This window comes from Pelodiscus sinensis, chromosome 1 (assembly GCF_052426305.1).
Source record: "Pelodiscus sinensis isolate ZL-2025 chromosome 1, ASM5242630v1, whole genome shotgun sequence".
NCBI lineage: Eukaryota > Metazoa > Chordata > Testudines > Trionychidae > Pelodiscus > Pelodiscus sinensis.
This window is the reverse complement of record NC_143052.1, coordinates 63,104,094-63,126,892: the sequence shown is the minus strand read 5'-3', so window position 1 is coordinate 63,126,892 and position 22,799 is coordinate 63,104,094. Positions and strand designations below refer to the sequence as shown.

The 22,799-nt window shown below is 43.4% G+C and overlaps 1 protein-coding gene across 1 annotated transcript in view; it reads right to left on the bottom strand.

The window, feature by feature from the left end:
• LEMD3 (LEM domain containing 3) overlaps positions 1 to 22,799 on the bottom strand; it is a 56,694-nt gene that overhangs the window by 7,095 nt on the left and 26,800 nt on the right. The window contains exons 3-9 of the mRNA XM_025188256.3: positions 20,146 to 20,212; positions 17,058 to 17,125; positions 14,676 to 14,755; positions 14,450 to 14,595; positions 11,764 to 11,865; positions 9,837 to 9,939; positions 5,025 to 5,203 (exon numbers count right to left, since the gene is read on the bottom strand). Coding sequence (XP_025044041.3) covers positions 5,025 to 5,203; positions 9,837 to 9,939; positions 11,764 to 11,865; positions 14,450 to 14,595; positions 14,676 to 14,755; positions 17,058 to 17,125; positions 20,146 to 20,212 — 745 coding nt within the window. The remainder of the gene's footprint in view (positions 1 to 5,024; positions 5,204 to 9,836; positions 9,940 to 11,763; positions 11,866 to 14,449; positions 14,596 to 14,675; positions 14,756 to 17,057; positions 17,126 to 20,145; positions 20,213 to 22,799) is intronic.

Sequence of the window (22,799 nt, the reverse complement as noted above, 5' to 3'; positions counted from 1 at the left end):
TGCCACGCTTAAAAATATTAGTTTTGATATTCAGGCCACTACTCTGAATGAACAAATTCCAGATAGTTACAGCATACAACATTACATGCACTATCTGTAAGTGAAAATAGAAAAGAGTTAATGTGAAAAAATTAAACCATCTTTGAAAGAAAGCCTGGAGGAGGCTAGAATTGCAACTCTTCTTTATAAAAGACCATATACGGAGGCTCCCATGTCACTGCTTTACATTTCCAAAAGGTGCCTGACCAACGTGAGCCACCACCAAGGAGGCCATCTTCCACAACACATGGGACTTAGAGTAAGAGCCCAGAGACTCAAACAGTGGACACATGAGCCTAGATAAGGCCAAAATAAAGGACCCAACATCTCATGTGAAAGCACTGAGGATCTTTGGCTCAGGGGATAAAAAGCCAGGATGACAGTTAAATACACCCTCAAGGAAGAGAGAACTAAGCATCTTCAGTAAGAGAATGTAACCAGGATATCCTGTACAAAGCTGCCAGGGATATGTTGGGCTAAGGGAACCATTTTGCCAGGAAAGCCAATCTAGTGGGAGGTTTCCTGCTCTCAAAAAGAGCCTGTTACACTTTTCTGGAGAAGGCCAGCTCTTTGGGAGTTAACTATACAACATCCTTGCCTGAGGTGGAGGGAGGTAACATTGGGGTGCGGGAAATAACCGTGGCTCTGGGATAAGAGATCTTTGTGGTTGGGCAGCCGCCATGGGAGGAAGGGGCTACCACAAGGCCAAGCTGGAGAAATCAATTACTTGAGCCTTGTCTCTTGATCTTTGACAGGGATCAGCGATAACGCATACAGCAGCTCCTCAGACTACGACAAGTGGAGCATGCCAGAGATCATGCCCCTGCCCAGGCCCATCAGAAAGCAAAACCAAGGACAATTCCTGTTCAACCTGGTGGCAAAAAGGTCCACTTGGGGAGCTCCCCACCATCATTTTTGGGTGAAGTGACCACTCGTGGGAAAGAGTGGAAGAATCTGCTCAATCTGCCAATGCATTTCAGATGCCTGGAAGACGGCATGCCTCCACTCAGATGGCATGATGAATGCAGAGTTCCCAAAGGTCGAGTGGTTCTTGACCAGGACAGCGACTGTACTCCCCCTTGTCCATTAATATAAAACAGAAGCCATGTTGTTTGTCAATACCCAGACCATCCAACCAACTAGATGTGGCGGGAACACCTAGTATGCTAGGCAGAATACTCTGAGCTCCTTGATATAGGCACAATTGTGACTCCTGCGCTAACCACATAGCCTGAGCCCACAAGTCACCCAGGTGCTCACCCAAGCTGAGGACCAAAGCATCCCTCAACAACAAGACTGAAAGTTTCAAGCTATTCACAAGGACTGTTGGGAATGGTCCACCATTGTTGTGCAGTCAGAATTGCAGGGGAAATGGTAACAACTTTGTCCAGCTGAACCCTCATGGGGGCTTACATCATACCTAGTCTGTTGCAGAGACCACATATAGAATCTTATAAGGCCTGTGGCTTATATACATGCTCCCATGTGACTTAGCAGATGCAGGCACACACATACCATCACAAGGGAAAACTTGATGAGGTCTGTAATAAGGTCTCATTGTCTGGAACCTTTCATAAGGGAGGAATGCCTCCAATGAACTCTATTAATTGTACGAGCACTAAAATTTATTTCTGTTTATCATCAGATCAAGATGCCCATGTGTCCAACTGTATCACAGCGGCCTTCTGGACTGGAGACCTGGAATGACCCCGATCAGCCAGTCATCAAAGTACAGGTACATCAGGATACCTTGATATGAGGTAGGCTACCATGACTTTTGACATGCACTTTGTAAACATCCTTGGTGCTGATGCCAGGGCTAAGGGGGAGCACTGCAAACTAGTAGAGATGGAGCCCCACCATCAAGCAGAGGAAGTGCCAATGGCTTTCAAAGTATGCATCCTTCAAGTCGAGGGAGGCATACTAATCTAGATCTGGAGAGGGAATGGTGGAGGCCAGAGACACCATGCACAACTTCACCCTTGCTAGATGCGTGTTGAGGTCTTGCAGACCTAGGATGGGGTGCAAGTCTCCCTTGGCCTTTGGAATCAGAAAGTACCTGGAGTAAAAGCCCTTGCCTCTGAGGTCTGGGGGCTTCTTGTACTGCCCCCAGCTGCAGTAGAGTTTGTACCTTCTGCTGCAGTAGACTTTTGTGAGAGGGGTCCCCGAAGAGGAATGGGGGCAGGTTGGATGGCAGGATAGAAATAAATTGTAGGGCATAGCCATGTGCCCCGGTGTTGAGGACCCAGTGGTCCAATGTTATGGATGCCCAGGACTGCCAGAAAAAAGAAAGGAGGTTGGAGAAACAGATGACAATAGGATCTGGTATTGACTGGAATGTAATCCATGGATGCACCCTCAAAATGGCCACTTCTGCAGAGCCAGGTACAGCCAGCCTGAAGTTATTATAGTCAAAGAATTTTACACAAATCTGAAAGAGTTAGTAGCCTCACATTAATTCAAGGAGGACATTCCATTTAGGTTTACCAGGTATCCATTTTTTGGCAAGAAAATCCAGTTGAAAAGTGAACCTGGAAGTGTCCAATAACTGGTCTTTGTCACCAGGGGATTGGAAGAGCAGCAGCTGCTAGAGCCTTGTGGAACATTCAGGAAAGGGTCCAGCAGAGAATGGTACCAGTGGTTCCCCTGCTCTGCCCCAAGCACATCTCCCCCTCACCCAACCACTAGAGTATAGATTCTCCCTCCCTTACCCCACTCATCCTCCCCCACAGCTTGCCCTTCCTGCCCCAGTTACCTTCCACCTCTGCAGGGGGCAGGCCCTTTATAGAAAGAGGGAGAGCAGGGGGTGGGAGATTCAAATCTGGGGGAGGGTTGTTTTGTAGTTTAATTTTTGGCTTCTCTTTGGGAGGGGGGCATGTGTTCTTTTACTTTGAAGAGCTGAGGCAATCAGATAAAATCTCTCTTATAGAAAGTTAAAATTAGTAAAACAAAAATAAAGCTAAGATATTTAGAATTCAAGCCAATCCTGACCCCCTGGAAAATCCTTTCCTTAATTAAGTTCCAAAATGATACAGTCTTAAAACTAGTAGCCTGGGATTTTTGGACTAGTGGCTCCACCCGTGAACCTATGAACTTTGCCAGAGAGTAAGACTCTTTTCACTTTATGGAAGTGAGGATATTTATGAACTGAGTTTAAAAAACCCACCCTCCATCTGGGACAAGACAAGTTACCCTTATTGTTTTTAATGGAGGTTATGCTTTTTTGTTTCCCCTTAACTCACCCTTGACTGTCTGATTTGCTTTGCCTTTTGTTGTAAACCTGCACATGCCTTAACTTTATTTGAAACATTCGTGTCAATACAATTTTTTATACTGGTGTCGATACACCAACCTTTGAGCTTGGCTAGATAGTAAAGGCAAGTTCCTTTTCAATAGCACATGGTTCTGTAAAAAGTGTTCTGCCTTAATATAAAGATTATAAATATTACTTCTGCACTGCTGCTGGCCTCATGCCCTCCTAGAAGACATTCCGCCCCCTCCACCCCACCTCCCCATAGGGCAATATGCCTTCTAGTTTGAGAACTTCTATGCCAACACTCCAGTCATTAAATTCCACCCCTCCCCCAGTGATGCCAAGTAAATCATTATTTAGCTTATATATGATAACTTCCAACTCTCTGTTTATTCCTCATAGTCCTATGTATATAGATAACTGCCTTGAGTGGGTATCAGACACTTGATGAATACCCTGGCAAGTGAGGGAATGGGACTATACCATCCGCCTAGAAGCTCTGAAAGACAAGATGTATCTGAAGTGACATTCCTATCAGATTTGGAGAAGGGGTCTCAGCACAATTCATGTTGAGCTGGTAGGTGTACCTCCCCAAGGGAAATTAAACTTCTGACTTGGAGCTCAGATTAAGCCATGGGAGGTAGTGTACAAAGAACATTTCTTTAAGCCCTTCTTGAAGTCACGGTGGGGTATATTTCCCCATAAATCTAAAAGGGAAACAGGGTAATTTTAAGGTAGCCTTGTACCTAAAAATTATCCAAAAGTACACTACTGGAGAGAAGTATAATTTTCTTGCATCATAACAGAACTCAGTTTCAGACCGTGGAAAATTTAAATGGCACACAATGAAAAACCCAAAAAACCTTAACAAGAGAAACAGAAAAATTGATTTACACACAAAAGATAGGGGCTACAAGAAGGAAAACTGTAATGATTATTGTATTTCTGTCCTATTGCAGGTTTACTGCAGAGTTGTTTTGTCAGCAGCATTGCAGAATCATGGAAAGTGTAATTTCTGACTTTCCCTTGTACATTAAACAATTGATTGTTCCAGACGGAGTTAGGAGATGTGGTGGCAAAACACCCAATATATTTTCTAGGAAGAGTGGGTCCACTCTGAAATGCTAAAATCAGCTTATTATGGACACACATTTTTGCATGAATCACTTCCTTGCTACAGAGTTTACAAATAAGAGGATTTCTTTATTTGAATGTCACTTTCGAGCACTACCTGAAACACAAGTCATTGGGTTTTATTTCCCCTGACCTGTGCAAAATGACAGCAGTATTATGGAGGCCCAACCTTGCCCTCACACCTGTACAACTACATTGTTTCCCATGAGTTAGCACAAGGGTTATAAAAGTCAGAACTGGATCCTGTAAATGAAGCACAGTTATTTTTGTTGGTAATACAGGACCCAGAAAATAGCTCACTTTCTCTGTCTACTGTGTTGGCTCTGCTGCATGGCCATTGCAGCACTAACTGAAAAGTTTATTTCTGGCACTAAAGTAAACAGATGAGATGCTAAGTATAGAGGAGATAGTCTGTTGAACAGGAAAGAGTTATTTTTGTATTGTCACTTTCAGACAATAACTACAATTTACATTTAACTAGATTAGAAAAAGCAAATACTTCCTTTTCAAATGACAGGTGAGCCTTATTCGGAGATGCAAGAATTAATGTTAAGTGTAGCATGCAAGGTACAAGTTACATTTAATACTATAACTATACCTTGGCCTTGCCATACTTTAGATGGTATAACTAAAATTTTGTCGCACGCTGCAGATGGCTGTATCCATCTCCAAACCAACAAGTCAGCACCACCAATTCGTCGTGTCTCTGTGCAAACTCTAGATTCATTTGCAGCAAGGAATTCAACTGCTCTATTCCAGACCTTCTTCATTTTTTTCCTTCAATTTAAAGAAAGAACAGGAATTATAATTTTAATATTAACAAAAAATACACTGTGCAGCCAAATACTAGTAATTTTTAATTAAAAGAAATATGGAACTGACTTATCTGTAACTGGAGGTTCTTCAAGTTGTGTGGTCCCTATCTGTTTTCCCACATGCACCTTGCACCTGTGATAAAAGATTTCTAGCAAGTAGTATCCATTGGCCCACACATGCACAGTTGTTCTTGTGCTTTGAACAGCCAATATGAGGGCTGTGTGGACCGATGCCTCTCCAGCTCCTTCTTACTTGAGAACCCAGTCATGATCTGCAGCAAGGGGGCCAAGGAAAGCAGGTCGTAGAACACAGATAGGGACACAACTCTTAAAGAACCTCCAGTAACGTGCAAGTAATCTTCATTTTTTCCTTTTGAGCTCTGGTCCTTATGTATATTCTACATATAGGATTTGTAAGCAATTCTACAGTGGAGGGAGTGCAAAGATGCAATTAAAGATGTCTAATATTGTCCTCACAGCTGCATCTGCAAGATATTTATGAAACAGGTAGTGGTCCAGACAAAGTATGGAGAGAGCTCTTGCCCTATATATGTCCAGTATAAAGAGCTCTTGAAGAGATGCTACAAAAGTCCCTTGTGGGCTAGTGGAGCGGGCACAGCTGATAGAGCTAGAGATCTACTCAGAGTCTGAGCAAATAATGGTTGTCCTTTTAAATCACTGCTACAGGAACAATCGATACATTTTTTCTAATTGATTTTGTTCTCCACTGGCAGAATGCTGAAGCCCATCATACATCAAGAGTGAAATCTCTCCTCACTGGAAACATGAGGTTTTGGAAAAAAATATACAAGTGAGAAGGCTGATTCATGTGAAGTTCAAATTGCCTTAGGGCTAAATTTTGGTTGTGGGCAAAGGGAAGCCTCCTTATGAAAGTCATATAATGCCAAAAGTACTCCCAGTTCACACTTGCCTTTCTGGCTCACCTGATAGTGCCCAGGAAGGCAACCTTCACAGAGAGGCAGGGTGTGCAGCAGTGAGAAAAATGATTGAGAGGGGTTTGGAAAGTACTGAAACAACTAGATTAAGATCCTATTGTACGGTTGGTTTTACCACCAGTGGGAAAGTCCTCATGAAGCCTTTCAGGAATACGATTGCAAACAGATGAGTGAAAAACAGGATAGCTATCAACTGGAGGATGGAAAATGACTGCTGCAAGGTAGACCCACAGCAAACTAAAGGAAAGTCCCAAGGTCTATGAGTAGGTCGTCCAGAGTAATAGCAATTCCCATGACATCTGTGGATAACCGGCTGTCATGTCCAGCTGGAGAAACATCTCCATGAGTGAGAAGGCATTTTCTGGTGCAATTCTTTCTGCTTTGATTGAGAACAGATTGACCTGTCTCCAAAGATGAATGTTCTATGTCTGACACCATCCAAATACCAGGCTGTGAAATGAGCAAGGTCTGGACTGGGGTATCTGGCGTCACTGTTCTGGATGCAGTAGATCTGAAAAGTGATGTTGATGGGAGGTCAGGTTGACATTTTCAGAAGCTGAGCTAACTGGACACAATGAGAATACCTTGAGCTGTGTCATGGTGAATCTTATGTAGAAGCTTGTCATACCACTGGAATAGGAGAAAAGGCATATTTGAGGTACTCCAGCGAAGGTAGAATAAAGACATTGCCCTGCAGCACCAACCCAGAGTTGCTGCCTCTATCACCTACAAGGGATGTGTCCATGATAATGGTTGCACTGGGCAAGTGGGTAGGGAAACTACTCTCACATACTTCTGGGTTCGTCCAACTAAAGAAGTTGTGATCTTTGCAGGAATTGTATTCTAATATTCATGTTGTGTTTGTCTGGTGACTAAACACACCACAGTTCTTTTCTATATTGACAGATTCCCATGGAAGATAGACACTGTAGGAACAGGGTGAAAGAAAGTGCAGTGGAGAAAGTCACAAACTTGAGTTTTTGTACTGTTTGGCACTTCTTGGAGTTCATAAGAGCTTTGACTATGAAAGGACTGAAGAGATGGTGCAGGCTTATAAAACCTACGTAAGGTGCTTGCTCTTTGGGGCTAGGATGTAAATGCTCAGGGAGCACAAGGCTGTCCTAGAGTCAAGTGAGTGAAGTAACATCTCACCAATGAAGAGACTAGACTCAAAGCAGAGATTCTTGGGGTAATCTGGACCTGCCTGGGGAGCCCTGAAGCATGAAGCAAGGACTCTTGCCACATGATTATAGTGGCAACACCCAGAGCTCTTCGAGCATACAAAATTTATATCCTTATCCAATCCATGAGAGTGGATATCCACAAATTTGCGGGGCTCTAGCAGCAGCTGTGGACAGTGTCAGCTGCATCCATTGCTGTTTGGGGCAAAGTCTTAGCCACCAGTTTGCTTCACTAATGAAGGCTTAGAACTGAGCCCTGTCCTCCTGCGAAAGTTTGTCCAGAAGGAATTTGTGAAATTATGTTTTGCTAACAGAGCCTGGTAAGTCAGCAGTTCTGAGCTGAAGTCTGGGCCAATGAAAATACCTTCCTCTCCAAAAGGTGAAGGCTGTTGGTGCCCTTGCATCAAGCTGCCCAGCAGTGATTCAGTCTGGATCTTTCTGTGGCTCCCTGCACCACAAAGCAACTGGGCACTGGGTGGGTAAAACAGAACACTGCTCCTTCAGCTGTTACATGATTTTTAGCCTCCCTGCTCCCCCGTGTAGGAGCACAAAGTTGGGATGGGTTGTACTGCCCAGGCAGGTACCATGATGGACTTATTTACTGAGGGGCTTAGTAGCGCCAGGGAGTTGTAGAATGTCTAGGAGTCTACACTGCGGGTCACTGACCACCCAAGAGTGATCTTGAACTCAGTTGCCACTCTCCAAAAGTTCCTGGTATTGCCTGTGGTCATCAGGCAGAGATGGGAATGTAGAAATTAGGGAATGCCTTATCTAGTCAGGAGGGTGACATGCCCATTGGAACTTTCAGCATCAGAGAATCCAGTTCCATTTCCTGCTCTGTGTACTCTGATGGGGCCAAGTGGTACTGGTCGGGGTGGGGGGGAGAAGGGATCCACAGAGCTGGCGCACACAGAGAGCGAAAAGCCGGATCCCTGTGCACATTGGATCCAGTTTGTCCCCCTCACCCTCTCTATCAGAGGCAGCAGCATAGGGATGGAGGAATTAGGTGGATCCGGTGCTCATGGGGAGCCTGCTTAAAGCCAGATCCTCATGGGCACCAGCTCCTGATCTCATCTGCCCCCTCCCCCCTGCTTGCTGCCTATGAAGGTTTTGGTTGGGGAGCTTTCTAAGGCAGTTGTTACCAACAGACCTCTAGGTAGTCAGTCATATCTGGTCAGACTGGTCTCCCTCTGGGGGGGGGGGGGGGGGGCAACATTTAGTCCAGAACATCAGACTCATCTGATGAAAATTCCACCTGTGTTTCCATGGGTACCAGTAGAAGCATGTTCCAGCTTGTGGGCAGAGTACAAGAGAGATCCACCATGCTTGTTTTTGGTGTTTGAATATCCTTTGGATGACCAGGCAAGAGAAAAGATTGTGGGTAGAGTAAGTCAAAGGTATCCTCTGGTGATGTAAAGGTTTCAGTCCATCCTGAAGTTCAGAGTCCTGGATGCCAGACTGACAGAACTAGAGCATCTAAGGAGAATGGCTTGGCAGAGTCTTCCTGGAGTATATTAAATGAGAATTTCCAGTTGAAGCTTTTGACTTTGGAGCTGAAGCAATGGATCCTTCCTCCATCGCACCTTCTGTTCTTGGTCAAAAGATTCAAGCAAGCTTACTTCTTTAAGACTTACTCAAAGTGCTCAAACTTGTACAGGGACAGAGATGCATCTTTATACTTATGTTTCTGTCCCATAATCCTATGAGAGGCTTAACAGCTTTGGCCTCTGACCCAAAGCTAATGCTCAGACACACCATTTGAGACCACCGCACTGGGGGGAAAGGGGTGGCCTCCCAAGTATGGGTCAGGCTGAGGTCCCGTGTCTTTCTCCATGAGATTTTTCCACAAACACGTCTTGTCCCTCGCAAGTCCAGGGATGGAAAAAAGTAACAAATGTGCACTTTGATGGTGATGGGTGATGGGAACCTCCTCAAAGCAGTAAAGGCAGTTTTCAGTGGTGAACACCAGAACAAGTATAGGGGCAGGAAATACACCTCTTTAGCCCTAGGATGCTGGACACAGAAAAGTGCTATGGGAAGGAACCCAAAAATACTAAATACAATATATACATATTTACAAATTAGAAAGCCAAGATAGTTTTGAACGCAGAAGATTCTGATTGTGACAATGCAGTGGCAAGAAGGAAAGAGAAGAGGCATTCAGCTGCACCATTCCTTATGCCCTTTCTTCAGAGCACAAGGAAAACAACTGAGATATGCAGACTAACAGATGCTACTTGCTTGAAATCCCCAGTCTCAGGTGCATGATACCTGTGTGTGAAATACAAAGACATCTGCACTTGAACTAGTATTATATAATGCAATGACCTTGCAATGTAATAATTTAGATGGATTCATTTACTCATTTGAAATATTTATTAACTTAGTTCATTGACTAACGCATTTATATATGTGTAAACTCAATACATTGCCTTTTAAATCAATAATCTGAACATACCTGTCCTGGGGTGATATTAAGGACTCACACACATGGGGAATAGGCATATATGGCTGCAAGTCTTGGTTGTCCTGACATGCCTCACTGTGACTTCTTAGAACATCTGAAGACCACAACCAACAAACAATTAGCTACGCTGTTACAAGTCAACTTCAAATTCAGTCACCTTTAAAAAAAAAAAAAAGAAGCAACTCTGGATACAAACAGCTGCTTCAAGTCCCCTGCCAATATCAGGAATTTTACAATAATTTTTGCCTTCTTGATTTTTAAAAAGCTCTGTGGAAGACAGTTCAGGGAAAGAACCAGCAAAACGGACTATATACAAAATGCTGTCAAATGTAATAAATAAGCTTGGGAAAAAAGGGGGGGAGGGAGGGAAATCTCAGTTTTAATAATCTTGGATGATATTTTAATTATGTTTTACAAGCCTTGTAAGACAGAAATGCACTTAAAAAAAGAATAGAATGTCACTATTCCCTCCAAAACAAAATTATTTTTAACAAATGTTTGTGATACAGGTTGACCCTCTCAACCAGGATTCTCCAGTTTGGCAACATCCCTGGTCCAAGACCAGAGATATTCCAGGACCATAGAGTCCCAGTGGAGGGCTGGTGGCTGGAAGCTTTGCAGCAAGGCTGGAGCCTAGTGGGGCTGCTACCTAATGGCATCATTGCAGGAGGATGGGGGGGAAGGAGAGGCAGTGGGGCTGCCCTGTGGTGGGGCCAGGAGCCCAGCAGCACAGCCAGGAGGTGGACAACCCCACTACCGCCCAGCAACACAGCTGCCTGGCAGGACTAGGAGGGCATTAGGGCTGCCCCATGGGGCCAAGAGCCCACCTGCGGGGCTGCCTGGAACCTAGGAGTAGGGCTGCCCGGCAGCACAGCAAAGAGCTGGGCAGCCCTGCTACCGCTCAGAGGAACTGCCCAGCAAGGCTGAATCCCAAGCAGAGCTTCCGCCTGGCAGCACAGCTGGACCCCCAATGGGGGGGGGGGCTGCCTTGCAGAACTGGGAGCCCAGCAGCAGGACTGTGCATGCTGCAGCATGGCTGCCCCACAGATCTAGGAGCCCTGTACGAGGAGGGACTGGCAGCAGAGGGAAGCTAGTTGGGAGGCTGGAAGCAAGGTCATAGCTAGGAGGGGCTGATGGTAGGGATAGTGTGGGCAGAAGTTCCCTAGTCCGGCAAAATCCCTCATTTGGAACTGCTCAGGTCTCAAAGGTGCCAGACCAAAGAGGTCAAACTTGTATTGTATCTCTCACATGATTAAAATATCTGCCCTTCCATCCTTGTTCTGGAGTTGGGTCAGCTACTGGTAACAGCAAGTCCTAAATTAAGACAATTTTAAAGTGCAGCTACTGTCCTAAGCAAGCAACAACTCTGCATGTATATACGGTCACTCAAAAGTAGTAAATTAATATTTAGGGGTTAATTCTGTATATTCATATTCAGTAAAATAAAATTTAGTCCAGTTTTGGAATATCTTAAAAGGCTTCTTCTACTGGTATACAGCCACTGGAGATTACTTTAGCACTCAATTTATCAGTTTTAGAAGGAAAGTTGGCCAGATTTTGTTGTTAAAAACAAACTGGAGAGTCTTGTGTCACCACTGTAAAACCCATCCACTTTGCTTCCCCATTTCCATTTTTAAGAAAAAGTTATACGGTTAGCATAACTTTGACTATGTGTCTAAAGCACAGTGTAAAGTTTTTGAACACTAAACTACTGAGCTAATAATTGAAGTGTGGGCGGGAAATGCACTCACAACAGAACACTAATTACATAGCCACAAAAGAGGTGGGAGGAAGTAAAAAAAAGATATATATATCAGAAGATGAGCATTTGACTTACCACCTGATACAGAAAGGATTTGTGTTTTGAAAATGTATCTGTTTTAAAAACCAGTTTGTTGTATATTTTAAAAATTCATACCTATAATCTTCACAACCATATCGTACATCTGCCTGGTCTCCTCTTCCTCTTTTGTCCAACGATATTTCATGTAGTGCAAGACTCCCCATACCACCCCTACGCCTGCATTAAAATTTATAATATTCTTTTAGATATACTTAAAACTTTGGCTATTCCTAAATTTGCACTACATAGTTCTATAAATTGGTTTAACTACCTAGTGTGTTACATTCAGCAAAATCTTAGCATATCAGAAACACATACTATATTACAGGCAGTCCCCGGGTTACGTACAAGATAGGGACTGTAGGTTTGTTCTTAAGTTGAATTTGTACGTAAGTCGGAACTGGCGTCCAGATTCAGCCGCTGCTGAAACTGACCAGCAGCTGACTACAGGAAGCCTGAGGCAGAGTTTCTCTGCCCCGGGCTTCCTGGAATCAGCCGCTGATCAGTTTCAACAGCGGCTGAATCTGGATGCCTGGAACAGAGCAGCCGGGGCACTGCCGAGTAGGTCCCCGCAGCACCCCAGCTGCTCTACCCCAAGTGTCCCCAAGTCAGCTGCTGCTGAAACTGATCAGTGGCTGATTCCAGGAAGCCCGGGGCAGAGAAACTCTGCCTCAGGCTTCCTGCAGTCAGCCGCTGGTCAGTTTCAGCAGCGGCTGACTTGGGGACGCCTGGGGCAGAGCAGCTGGGGTGCTGCTGGGTTGGTCGAGTAGCGCCGCTCCTCGGCACTACTGGACCAACCTAGCAGCACCCCAGCTGCTCTGCCCCAGGCATCCTGATTCAGCCGCTGCTGAAACTGACCCAGCAGCGCCCCAGCTGCTCTACCACAGGCGTCCGTGAGAAAAGCCTGGTCTGCTGGGGGGGGAGGGGGACTAGCTGCGCGTCCCCCCCCCCCCCAGCAGACCAGGGAGACGCGGGCGGCGGGACCGCCCAGACGTGCCGTGGTCCTGCCGCCCGCGTCCTCCGGGGTGAGAAAAGCCCCGTTCGTAAGTACGGATCCGACATAAGTCGGATCCACGTAACTCGGGGACTGCTTGTATTATCAATGTTTTGCCTATTTGCAACAAAGCAGCATAGAAGCTAGTTTTGAGGCTGAAGAGGAAATGAGTTAGATTTTTTTTTTTTTAAATAAATGCACCACCGATATCACTAAAATGATAGTTGCCATCTGCCGAGCAATACATTTTGCTATTTGTAAACTAAGGATCATTAATTTTTCCCCAAGATAATACAAATTGTATTGTACTTTAACAGCGAAACAAGATTTCATGTAAACTGAAGGTTTAGAAAGATACTGACATGTGAAGTTTTAAAAAGGCACATGCTTTGCAAGTTTTGGACTCCACCTATTGGCAACAGGCAAGTGTTTGGGAGTGGAGGCAGGATGTTTGTAAACGAGTAAGTTTAATTTCTCAGACAAACTGCATCAACTCAGTAATGTTTCTTATTTCACAGCAAGAAATTGATGTAAACATTCTGATTCTAACTAAACTGTCTATCTCCATAGAAGTGACAAATCTTTAGGCATGACAGGAGCATAGCCTCCTCAGCCTACGTCTATATGGATCAGGTGTCACTGGTAGTGCAGCAGAGCAGCCCCACTGCCACAAATCCTTTCCCTCTCTCCCCCAACAATGGAGCTACAGTGGGCTGGTAAGAGCTTATCCCTGCAGGCAGAAGTGTGAAATGGCTATGGTCCATTTGGAGCAGGGCAGAGACCCCTGAACAGGATGACAAGTATCAAGCAGCAGGGGAGGCCCTCCCACAACAGAACGACTCCATCCTCAGGTACAAGCCATTCAATAGTGGGGTTGCTCCTCCTCCTCCTCACAGTCCTGGCCAGTGGTCTTTGTTCTGTCATGCCAGGACCACAGCTTTGCCCATACCTTACACTTGCAGATCCAGTGATACCTGTTGCCTAAAGCTCTGCTGTCATAGCCAGGCTCACTAGCACACCAGGACAGCAGTTGGGTACCATCCCAAAGCAGGAACTTTTCAGCAGCACCTGGCAATCAAGATATCCTCCTCCTGGCATCGCTGGCCCATGGTTTCTACTCCACCAGGCCAGGACTGGCTGAGACAGTGTATGTGTACAGCAGATTAAATTATTTTTGCATTAATCATTGTATCACACCTTGAGTCAGTGACTGGTGTTCCATACAGTGAAATAAAATTTTTTAAAAAAGTGACAGACCTAGTTATCTGCCCTTAAGTCAAACTTGGTTGAGAGTGGGGTTTGGGTTAAAAAGTATCTGAACTACAGCTTCAAGGTGCTACAGAGCAGGATAGGTTTATTTCCACTGCTGTCTACAGAAATAATATGCAGGTTCTGTGAAATTCCTACACTTTCCTTTCCATGTAGAAGGTCTCATCTCCCCCTCCTCCATCAGCCCCTACATAGATTATTTTTGTTCATTTTCATTACTATTGTCCATAAAGGTTTAAACAAATCAGTATCCCAATGACAACAAAAATTTCCCTTTCCTATAAATGTTTGTAAAATTAATTGTATTTACCCAAAACCTCAGGTAGTACATTTGAGTCATATCAATTTATCATTTCAATTAAACCATGAGGCAATTCACTCTACACAATGAAACATAACATTTGACAGAATTATAAGGCAAACATTCCTAGACCCTGCCCTACCCACACACTTAAATGCAATTTATAAATATTAAAAGGCTGAACTGAAATTCCTTACCCAAAAGCAATATTGATAATCTGTGAATTACAGTAATAAATGCACGTCGAAAACGACATCTGAAAGACATCTGTGGTCTAGTAGATTCCAGGTATTTCACATCAGTTACATTAATTAATTTCTCAGTGGGGTCATTACCGATACACCTATTCAAAAATATTTAACAGTGTTAGGGCCAAAAATCACTTATTTTAAAAATAAAGGCCTATAAAATAAAATCACTTACCTTATGCCAACATCTTCCCCACTATTCATAATCCATTGTAGCGCTGTGTCAAGTACTTCTTCATAGTCTGGACCTAAACTCTGTGAAAAACAAGTAATATCAGTGTAAAGTTCCTTTACTATACCAGAATAAATCATATAACACTAATCAGTAAGAACCATATAAAAAGGATTACTAGCCAATGCTAATTGTTTCATATAAAGTTTCAATCACACACACACACACACACACACACACGGATACCAAATGTGTGCAGATTATATGTAACTTTGGAACTACAAATGAATAACATCCCTTAAACAGAGATATTAAAGAGGTAAAGCCATTCTCAATTTTAAGGAGGCATGAATCACAACTTTCAGCAATAAATAGCCCATCATTTAGCCAGTAGGGGGAGCTCAGCATTCCGTACAATTAAAACCAAAACTATAGATGAACCTATAGGATTTACCATAGAAAGGAAATTAACAAAAAGACTGATTTTAAATGCATAATATACTGTCAATTTAAATTAATCCCTCGTTTCCTAACTTAATATTCCTGCTGTAAATTATTTCACATCATCAGTTGTAGGAGCAAGCATTCATTAATTTATGGCAGGTAAACTCCACAATTCACCTTTAAGTATCCTTTCATAATCAGACTAAAGATGAAATTAAATACAGCTTAAGTACTACTTCCCAGGAAAATGGTCTAAATTGTAAAAAAAATTTACAGTAAGTCTTTTTCTATCACCTAAGGATCAGACTAACAAACTATCCTAAAATTAGAAGATAAGATAGTGTGAACCAATTTATTTTTATACAAAGAACGAAAGATTTAGAAGATCCTAGCCATATGTGCTGAATGTATTATATTGCTTTAAAATGCTGTCACTGAACACAATTACTGAAGTGCTGCACATTAGATTAAAGTGATATTTATTTATATTCCAGTTACAGGATAGGAAAGTTTCAAGATTAAATTAAATGTATTTAAGTGACAAATCTGTATACCAATGTATAGCCTCTCACATTTACAGATTTGAAATCTCATCACCATAACAAATGCCTTTACTTCCTCTCTGCTAAAATCCTCCAGGATGCATTTCATCTCTCCTTTACTTTTAACACCTTTTTCTACAGCCCTCTCAAAAGGCTAAGACCAGGTCTGCATACCAATACTACAGAATGTTGCTGTCCCTCTTCACCCATCATTCAGAAGTGCAACTAGCACCACCTTTCCCCCCTTCCTATTAATTTTTGGGATCCAATTATTCAAAGTATACCTTTTTTTGCAGTGCAAGTAATTTTTGCCAAGTAGTTAACATTTAGTTTAGCTGTTAAAATGAGAACACACACAAAAATTTCAGATACCATATTCTTTTGCGTAAAAAAAAGATTGAAGTGAGTAGATACTGAATATTCAGAGTGGTAGCTGAGTTAGTCTGTAACTGGAAAAACTTAAACAAGAAATAGTCTTGTAGTACTATGGCATGTAAATGGCATCATGAGCTTTCGTGGGTACAACCCATTTCTAAATAGTATGTGTGTCCCAACTAAGACCAAACAGAAAAGACAAAACTTTCAGAAAGTTGGAAATGCATCATTTTGATATGATCTCTCTCATGGAGGTGGTTGAAAAATACAGGACTTGACACTTCAAAAAGAAACAAGGTTGGATTTTCTGCAAAAACATTTACAAAAAAAAATCCATTCTTCTATGAGCTCTACTCTTATATTCTTCCCCTTATCTATTAGGAAATGCATATATGGACGGGGTTTCCAAGATCCTGTTGAAAGGCCTCATTCTGTTACTATTGTTAGCGAATACATATCTGGCAAACTTCAAGACTGAAAGGAGTATTACTTTTGCTTTTTCTTTATCTCCATCCAACTGAAAACCAAAGTCACAAAACAAGAAGATTCTACTGACTACTAAATTCTGGAAGACCTGTCCTTTTATACTTCTATAATTCACAAGTTCGCAGCAAAATGTGTGCTTTTCAAGCAACATCTCCACTCCATTTTAGAAACCTTATGTTCTCTTAAGATTTTATATACAATATCTAAGGTGTTCTGGATCATTTCATGAAACAGGAAAAAGGTTAAACATGCAAAAATACTTTTATTTCCTACACTTACACTCACATTCACAGAAGAAATTTTTACATTAGTTTTTAATTAAACTTGTCTTCTCCTTTCCCCCAAAAAATAAAAGTCATAAGGGTGTAGAATGGTACATGAATTCATTTAAAGTGAAATACAAAAGTATTTAGCTGATACATAATATTGGTACACTGCATGCAAAACCAGCTTTTTAAATAAAATTTGTAATGCTAGTTTATGCAAAGCTTAAAAGATAAAAACTAATGAAAAATACCTTTTCTGATTGCTTACTTACTTTTAAATATGCAGCTGTCTCCTGGATGGAAAGATTTCTCTGAGTAGAGCTGCCACAGTCATGATCTCCTGGTAAAATTAAACTTTTGTTTATTTTGATCTATTCATGACTGTTATACAAACTAAAAAGTCCTCAAGGGCAAACTTAGAGTTAATGCAATCTACACAATCAAAGCATACTTGGAGGCACTACGTATTTAAAATAAGAATGTTGAGGAGACACACTTCTGGATGCTTTTGCTCCCAAACAAAAGCGTTTGCTCTGACTGCAACAACTATCAATTGTGATGCCACAAATAGGATTAGGATCTCATGTATTAAACAAAAAGCAAGAGCAGCAGCACATTTTTTTTAAAAAACATTCAAATACTGGAAGTGAAATTACTACAAGTTTTCTAAATTGTCTTAAGTAGAGATATAAAATCCCAGTTAAAAAGTTTAACTGGTTAAACAGAATATTAAATATTACATTTAACTGGTTAACCAGGATCCCATAAAGCAGGAGGTGGCTACATGAGGTGTTGCAACATGAAGAGGCAGCAAGATGAAGCACTGAGTTCAGGAAATACATTTAAGCCTGTGCCTGGATGTATGCATTATGATAGAGTACTATATAATGAAACTTGCTTCATTATGCTGATCAAAGAAAGATACAAACTGATTAGTGAATTGTTTTAGTATCCTGTCACTGGCAAAAATGTATGTCTACCGTAAGCAAGACAGGACCTGCTGCAAGAGGAAGAATGCTCTTGTGAGGAAGTTACTGGAGCGGAACCCATGAGACGTTGGTTCTTTTGATGCCTTTTTCATAGCATTTCCACATGATCCTATGCTCTGGCTTTCAGCCTCATCTATATGGTTGTCTACAAAAATTGGTTTTTAATGTTTGACACACACTTATGCTATGCGGGTGCCACAGACATGTAAACAACAACAAAAAACCTCCATATTCATTGTAGAGTTTGAATGGTTGTAGTAAATAAGGCTTGGTATCACAAAATGAACAAATGTTACATACTGATTAAGCAGGATCCCATGTGTGAAAGCAGCTCCAGCCCTGCCAGTTAACCAGTAAGCATGACCTGGTTGACCAGTTACCCATTCATATCCCTATAAAAATATCTTCTACGGATGTTAAATGCATATAAGTAACCAACCATGTAACCACTGAAAATTTAAATGGTTACACTCAGGGTGACAGTCCGCACCCCAGGAGCCAGTGCGCATTGGGAAACTGCTTTTAAGCCGACTACTCTCACACACCAGGAACCTGCATGTTACCATGAACATTAACTGATGAACCCAAGTTCATCAGGTAACCAATTACACGGTTACACTTTCACATCCCTACATATATTTAAGTTTGAAATAGAATTTGATTGCTTTATTTAAGGAAGGGCCAGTACATGAAACAGTTCCACAGCTATTAACCAATACAAAAAAATTCAAACACGTCATGCAAGAAGACTGTTGGATGATTTATTACCATCTATATTTAATAATGGGCTCTTCAAACTAGTAAAAAAAAAAGTATAACAATCTAATGGCTAGAAGTTGAAGCTAAACAAATTCCAACTAGAAATAAGGTTTAAGTTCCTAAAAAATATCTACCAAGGATTCTCCATCATTGACAAAGTTTAAATCAAGATTGGGTGTTTTTTTCACTGAAAGATATAGTCTGAATTATTTTAGGGAAAGTTGTACAGCCTATGCTATCTATGCCAAAAGATTAGATGATTACAATGGTCTCTTCTGGCCTTAGAATCTTTTAATCCTGCTGAATGAAGCCTTAGGGTACGCCTAGACTACATGCCTCTGTCGCCAGAGGCATGTAGATTAGGCTACCAGACATAGGAAAATGAAGCGGCAATTTAAATAATCGCCGCTTCATTTAAATTTACATGGCTGCCGCGCTGAGCCGATAAACAGCTGATCAGCTGTTTGTCGGCACAGCGCGATAGTCTGGACGCGCGGGTGGCAACATCAAAGGTATTTGTCGACCACCCAGGTATACCTCATCCCAGGAGGCATACAGGGGTGGTCGACAAATACCTTTGATGTCGACACCCGCGCGTCCAGACTATCACGCTGAGCCGACAAACAGCTGATCAGCTGTTTATCGGCTCAGCGCGGCAGCCATGTAAATTTAAATGAAGCGGCGATTATTTAAATTGCCGCTTCATTTTCCTATGTCTGGTAGCGACAGAGGCATGTAGTCTAGACGTACCCTTAGAGCGTCACGCACTGTTCCCACCCCTCGCAAAGTCTTCCAGCTTATTGGCCAGTTTCCCGACAATAGGAGTTGAGAAATTTTGCTGAAAGTAGCAAATGAAGCCTCCTCAACCCCCACACCCGAGTTCCCTGTGCTAGAGCAAACACAGGCAAGGAGTCTGCAGAGCTGCTGACTGGGGGCTGCCTAGGTAAGTGCATCCCAGCCACAGCCTGCCTCTGGCACCCCAGCCCCTATCCATCCTCCCACATACTACCTGCCCCAGGCCACCACCCAAAACACCTCTATATCCCTTTCCCTACCTACCCCACATCACAACTCCCTTACAGACCCTGCACTCCCTCCTATATCGCTTCCTGCACCCATAATCCTTCCTGGACCCTTCACTCCAAGTCCTTTCCCCAGATCATAACCCCCTCCTTCACCTAAACTCCCTCTCACACCCCCATACGCCCTTATGCACTCCAGTCCTCTATCCCAAGCGCCATCCTGCATCTCACCTGCTGTCCCCCCTCCACAGAAGTGCCCTTGACCACTTACCAAAATCTTGGGAGGGCCCCTCGCATTAAAATTATTACCCACTCCTGCCTTAGAGTATTGACATTTAAAAAAAAAAAAAAAGGGTTAAATGCTTCAAAAGACAGCTTATGCAATCTTGTACTTCTAATTTCCCTATTTCACAGTATATGAATAGCTCCCAGTGATTTCAGAGGTAAGTAATTTGCAACTTGCAGCTAAGAACCAGGGCTCTGATTTTATCTATTACTACAACATTGACTCTGTGTACGTGTGTGCGCGCGCGCGTGCATGCATTATTCATATACTGTCAATATTCTTTTTTTTTTCCAAAAAACCTTACCTGCTACTTGTGCCAATCTATCATGAAGTTTATATAAGCCATTCATCGTGAGATTTGTTTTATTTACCTGAAATTTAAAAAGCTGGTTAACATTAAGATAATTAACAACTTCACAAGAGAAATTAATTTTTCATCTATTCAGAACTTCAAGCTGTTTACAACAAAACAATATTTTATCTACACAATTAGGTAAGATTGCCAAAATAGCGCAGGTAACCAATTCTGCATTTATCTGTATCCATTCGAGGTGTAGTCTCTCATTAAGCTAGGTCAGACAGTTCTAGAAGTTAAAGAGGGAAATTATAGGAAACAGATTTATAATTTAGCTGGTTTAACTGTTCTCTCCAGTACCACACAGAGGGGAGAAAAGAGGGCTGCTTCAGTCAGGACACCAGAGCAACCTCTCTCTGCGGCAGTCTCAAGCGGGAACAACCCCCACCCCCTACTCATGCCCCTTTAATCAGTTAAACAGTTAAGCAGTATGGTTAACCAGTTAGCCAACTAAATGGGATTGTACTTCCCTATTCTCTCTCAAATAGTACTAAAGCAATGTTTCAGATTGGTCTTAATGGGTATTATAAACTTGGAGGTTCTAACTTAAAAAAAAAGAACGGTTACTTACCTGTAACTGTTGTTCTTCGAGATGTGTTGCTCATGTCCATTCGAAGTAGGTGTGCGCACCGCGTCTTCCAGAGCGTTTTCCCTAGCGGTACCCGTAGCGCCAGCAGGGCGCCCTCTGGAGTGGCGCCACCATGGCGGGGCATAAGTACCCCTGCAGGCGCTGCCCCACCTCAGTTCCTTCTTGCCGGACACTCCGACGAAGGGGAGGTAGGGTGGGAGTCGAATGGACATGAGCAACACATCTCGAAGAACAACAGTTACAGATAAGTAACCGTTCTTTTCTTCTTCGAGTGGTTGCTCATGTCCATTCGAAGTAGGTGACTACCAAGCTAACCCCATGGAGGAGGGGTCGGAGCAGTGATACCACCAGAGTCATGAAGTGAGGTGAACAATAAAATGATTTAGGCACCACTGATAAGGCACCACTTAAGAACAAAAGACAACCAGAAACATATTTACATCACAGATTCGAGGACTGCAGAGCCCACCCTTGCATCCTCCCTGGCCTGCTGAGGTAGCGCATAGTGTGTTGCAAACGTGAGAAGGGAAGACCAGGTGGCTGCCCTACAAATTTCTGTGATCGGTACCTGGGCACCAAAGGCCACCGAGGACACCTGCGCCCTGGTGGAGTGTGCCTTCACCCTGGGTGGGGTTTTACCAGCCAGGTGATAGCATTCTGTGATGCACTGCACCATCCATCTTGATAGCCTTTGCGTGGAAATAGGCGACCCTTTCACCCTGTCCCCAAATGCAATAAACAACTGTTGTGATTTACGGAATGGCTTGGTCCTATCAATGTACAACACCAGCGCCCGCTTGGCATCCAAGGAGTGCAGAACCCGCTCCTTAGGAGGCGTGAGGTTTTGGGGGAAAAAAAATGGGAGATAAATCTCCTGGGACAGGTGGAATGGTGATACCACCTTCGGGAGGAAGGCTGGATGAGGCCGTAGCCTTACATTGTTATGGGAAAAAACAAGGTAGGGCGGGTCTACAGTTAGCGCCCTTAGTTCCGACAGCCTTCAAGCCGATGTAATGGCCACTATGAAAGCAACCTTCAATGAAAGGTGCAGCAGGGAACACGTGGCCAGCGGTTCAAAGGGAGGTAGCATAAGCCTGTGGAGGACCACGTTAAGGTCCCAGGCGGGAAGCGGGGCCCTCACCGAGGGGTACAGCTTTTCCAGGCCAGTAAGAAACCGTTTAACCACCGGGTTAGAAAAAAGGGAGACTCCTGCCATACCAACATGGTAGGCGGAAAGAGATGCCACATGGACTTTGATAGAAGAGAAAGATAGGCCACTAGACCGAAGCTGGAAAAGGTAGTCAAGAATAGTTGGAATAGGAGCCAAGGACGGGTGTACTCCTCTCCGGGACACCCAAGACGAGAAGCGCCGCCACTTGGCAGTGTACAACCGTCTAGTAAAGGGTTTCTTGCTACTGAGGAGAACCATCTGAACCTCTTGGGAACATTCCCTTTCAGGTTGGTTCAACCACGGATAAACCATGCCATTAGGTGGAAAGACTGGAGATCCGGGTGAACCATGATCCCCTCGCCCCAGGGTTGAGTTAGCAGATCCCGTACTAGAGGGAGTGCTATTGGGTCCTGGACAAGCATGTCCTCCAGGATGGGGAACCAGAACTGTCTGGGCCACCTGGGGGCTATGAGAATGATCGAGGACCAGAATGTCCTTGCCCTGGTCAATACCCTGGAAATTAGGGGAAACGGGGGAAAGGCATAGAGAATGTCCTCTGGCCACACGGTCGTCAGGGCATCCCCCAGGGAATATTTCCCCAGCCCCAGCAGGGAGCAGTAGGTTCTGCATTTGGCATTGCTTGCCGAGGCGAACAGGTCTAGGTGGGGATAACCCCACCTGCGGAAAACCTGGCGGAGAGCAGAGTTCTTGAGGGTCCACTCATAGGCTCCAAAGGATCTGCTCAGCGTGTCCACTAGCAGGTTTTTGTACCCCGGGAGGTATTCCGCTTGAGGTGTGATACCGTGCGCGACACACAAATGCCAAAGTTGCAGGGCCTCTTTG